Source organism: Etheostoma spectabile, chromosome 24, assembly GCF_008692095.1.
Source record: "Etheostoma spectabile isolate EspeVRDwgs_2016 chromosome 24, UIUC_Espe_1.0, whole genome shotgun sequence".
NCBI lineage: Eukaryota > Metazoa > Chordata > Actinopteri > Perciformes > Percidae > Etheostoma > Etheostoma spectabile.
The window spans coordinates 565,384-568,054 of NC_045756.1; the positions used below are offsets into that span (position 1 = coordinate 565,384).

General features: G+C 39.4%; 2 protein-coding genes across 3 annotated transcripts in view; one reads left to right on the forward strand and one right to left on the reverse strand.

The window, feature by feature from the left end:
* The window catches only part of LOC116674220 (tyrosyl-DNA phosphodiesterase 2), a 6,024-nt gene extending 5,450 nt beyond the window's left edge, over positions 1–574 (reverse strand). Inside the window, exon 1 of one of the 2 annotated variants that reach the window (XM_032506798.1) lies at positions 335–574. In XM_032506798.1, the coding sequence (XP_032362689.1) occupies positions 335–432 (98 nt within the window). In that variant the 5' untranslated portion in view covers positions 433–574. The remainder of the gene's footprint in view (positions 1–334) is intronic. The other variant, XM_032506799.1, reaches the window with a different exon arrangement.
* A 1,026-nt stretch (positions 575–1,600) lies between these two features.
* nhej1 (nonhomologous end-joining factor 1) overlaps positions 1,601–2,671 on the forward strand; it is a 28,938-nt gene continuing 27,867 nt past the window's right edge. The window contains exon 1 of the mRNA XM_032506845.1: positions 1,601–1,940. The gene's annotated coding sequence lies outside the window, so the exon portion shown is untranslated. The remainder of the gene's footprint in view (positions 1,941–2,671) is intronic.

Below are 2,671 nucleotides of genomic sequence, written 5' to 3' on the forward strand. Positions count from 1 at the left end.
TGTATGTGTGTGTGTGTGTGTGTGTGTGTGTCTGTCTGTATTGTACCATACATTTAGCATATTATTTAAGCAGTTGCACACTTTGTTTTCCCATCCTGTATATATTCAAATCTTTGTTCTTATATTTTATTCCTATTGTTATTATTATTATTTCATGTATACTGTATGTATGCATATTGTTTCCAAGCATCTTATTTATATTCTGTGTTGTGTAACACTGTAATTTCCCATTTTTTGGGATCAATAAATATCTATCTATCTACCTTCAAACTCAGCCTCTATTTTGAGAAAAACACACACACACACACACACACACACACACAGTATCAGTTACTTGCTTGCTGGAGCATTGTCTCCCCCCTCCTTTCTGTCTGTTGTGCAGCTGGTTGTCTTTATTCCTGGTGACTCTTCTACAGCCCAGACTTGCTCCATGTCCGTTTTAAAAGTCGGTTTCCGACTATCTGAAAGACTCACCCACCGCTGAGTTTACCCAGAATCAAACCACCTTTGTGTGGTACAGCACAGACTCATATGAGGGTGTAAAAGGTAATGTTATACAGAAACGAAACCTATGATGCATCACGTGATGTGTAAGGACAACTGGAAAATAAAACCGTAGTAATACTGCGTTAAAGAGGCTATTATCACACACAAAAAAAAGAGCTTTTCAATGTTTTATCAGCAGCTTTTATTTAGCAAAGTCCAAGACAACCCGGGAAATTGAACATACCAGATCATATTAACATTAAGTATTATTATTGTTATTGTAAGCGGAACCTTTGAAATGCGCTCTTGTTTGACGTCGGTGCTAGAAAAGTGAACTGTCAACAGGAACAGGCGGAGGAACGGCTGCTGCACTTGCAAGCGTTGGTATAGTTTTAAAGTAATAATCCTCTTTTCGTATTTTAAAATTTCTCCAGGTGTGTTATAAGGTGTGGTAGAGTACATTTAATTATGTTAGACAAGCGGCAGAAAAACAATGTTAGCTTCCTGTGTCTTGAATTATCAAGAAAATTACTCTGCAACAGAATTTTTTAGCAACATGGTCACCGAATTGAAGAATAACTCCTACAAATGTGTCACAGTGTGAAATCATAAGCTATAACACACACATGTTTGCTCATAAGAAAGGTAACCTTACAACTCAGACATTTGTAAATTGAGTTTGGTGTGAGCTTACCAGCTTTTATGTCTTGATTCAGTTAGCTAGCAAAACAGTTCAAAACTTCAAATTTTAAATACAAAAGCCATCAAACCTCACTTGAACATGTGTCAGTTCTGTATGTATTTTGCATTTCTGTGTGGCAAAGTTGCTACTCTCTACCATAGACTGTATGTTAATGTATTAATCAATGTATACACAGTCTATGCTCTTTACTCGGCGATGCAATGAAAAAGTGGTCATTTTTGCAATTCATATTGCTTGCTGGGCTGGGTAGGTGGTAGCCGAATTAAAGAGTAGCTTTAAACGATGTGGACTAGGTTAAAAACAACTGCAAATATCTTTGGATGTGTGCTGGGGAGCAAGGGGACTTTTACGTTTGGAGATTTGTGAATGGAGTTTGGTGTGACGTTCTCACAGGCGAGGACGTAGCGTGTCAGGACTGACACCCTCTAACCGCTGGCATCCGTGTTTAGCTGTGTCTGGCTGTATATTGGAGTCATAAAGCTACTGATTTGGTGTTTTTGCGATTTCCAAATTGGCATGAGTCAACCCCTGAGAGCGTGCACTGTGTATCCAATGGCGACTGACGAGAAATGACACGTTTTAATTCCCCGAAAACGGGCCCATTACAGGTCGGAAGAGAAGAGCCGCGAACCCGCAAGAGCTGCCACTGCGGTACCCCCTCGTGCAAGGCGGTGATTATGCGGCCGGGACGGCGTCTGTAACCCGCCTTTAACACACCTCAGGTCGGGCTTTAGGGGCGCATTCCCTGGAGGTGAGTAAATAAGAAACACACGTTTCTGTATTTGTGTTGTGGATTAAAAAAATAAAGAGTTTGCACCATGTTATTGGGGTGTTGTGGTGTTGAATCCACGTTCAGGAACAATCTGAAAACGCAGGATCTTCTGCCAATGGGTGAAAATATATCAATGGGACCTGGTTCGGGATCTTTGTATCTTTAAATGTTGGTGATGCACCTTAAATGATGAAGAGATTCATAATATAACATGCAGTATTGTGCACAACCAGGAGTCAGTATCAACTAATAATGTAATTATTATAGAATTAAACTCTTAGGATAATATTAAAGACCCTTCCCCTTTGATATTACTTTCATTGAATGACTAATACCACAGTAGGCCTACCCATGAGCCTCGGCTGTTGTTGCTATGGAGCCAATTAGAGCTGCAGTCTCATTAGAACTCTTAATTGACACAAGCCGCTGAATGTTTCTTCCTAAAATGAACCTTGGGAGTCGTGGTTGACCTCCCTCCTTCTGTTTTTACGTCCACAGTCTTGTACCTTTTTGATTGTTTATGAAAAAAAATGATATTTTATAACACAGTTGTTTATGTTGTGGATCAATCCATCAATCAATCAATCAAAATTAATTTCTAAAGCACATTTAAAACCACCACGTTGACCAAAAGTGCTGCACATTAACATGAAACAATAACTAGAAAATGCATTTCCTGCAGAAAATGCGTGGGAATGCTGAATAGCTGA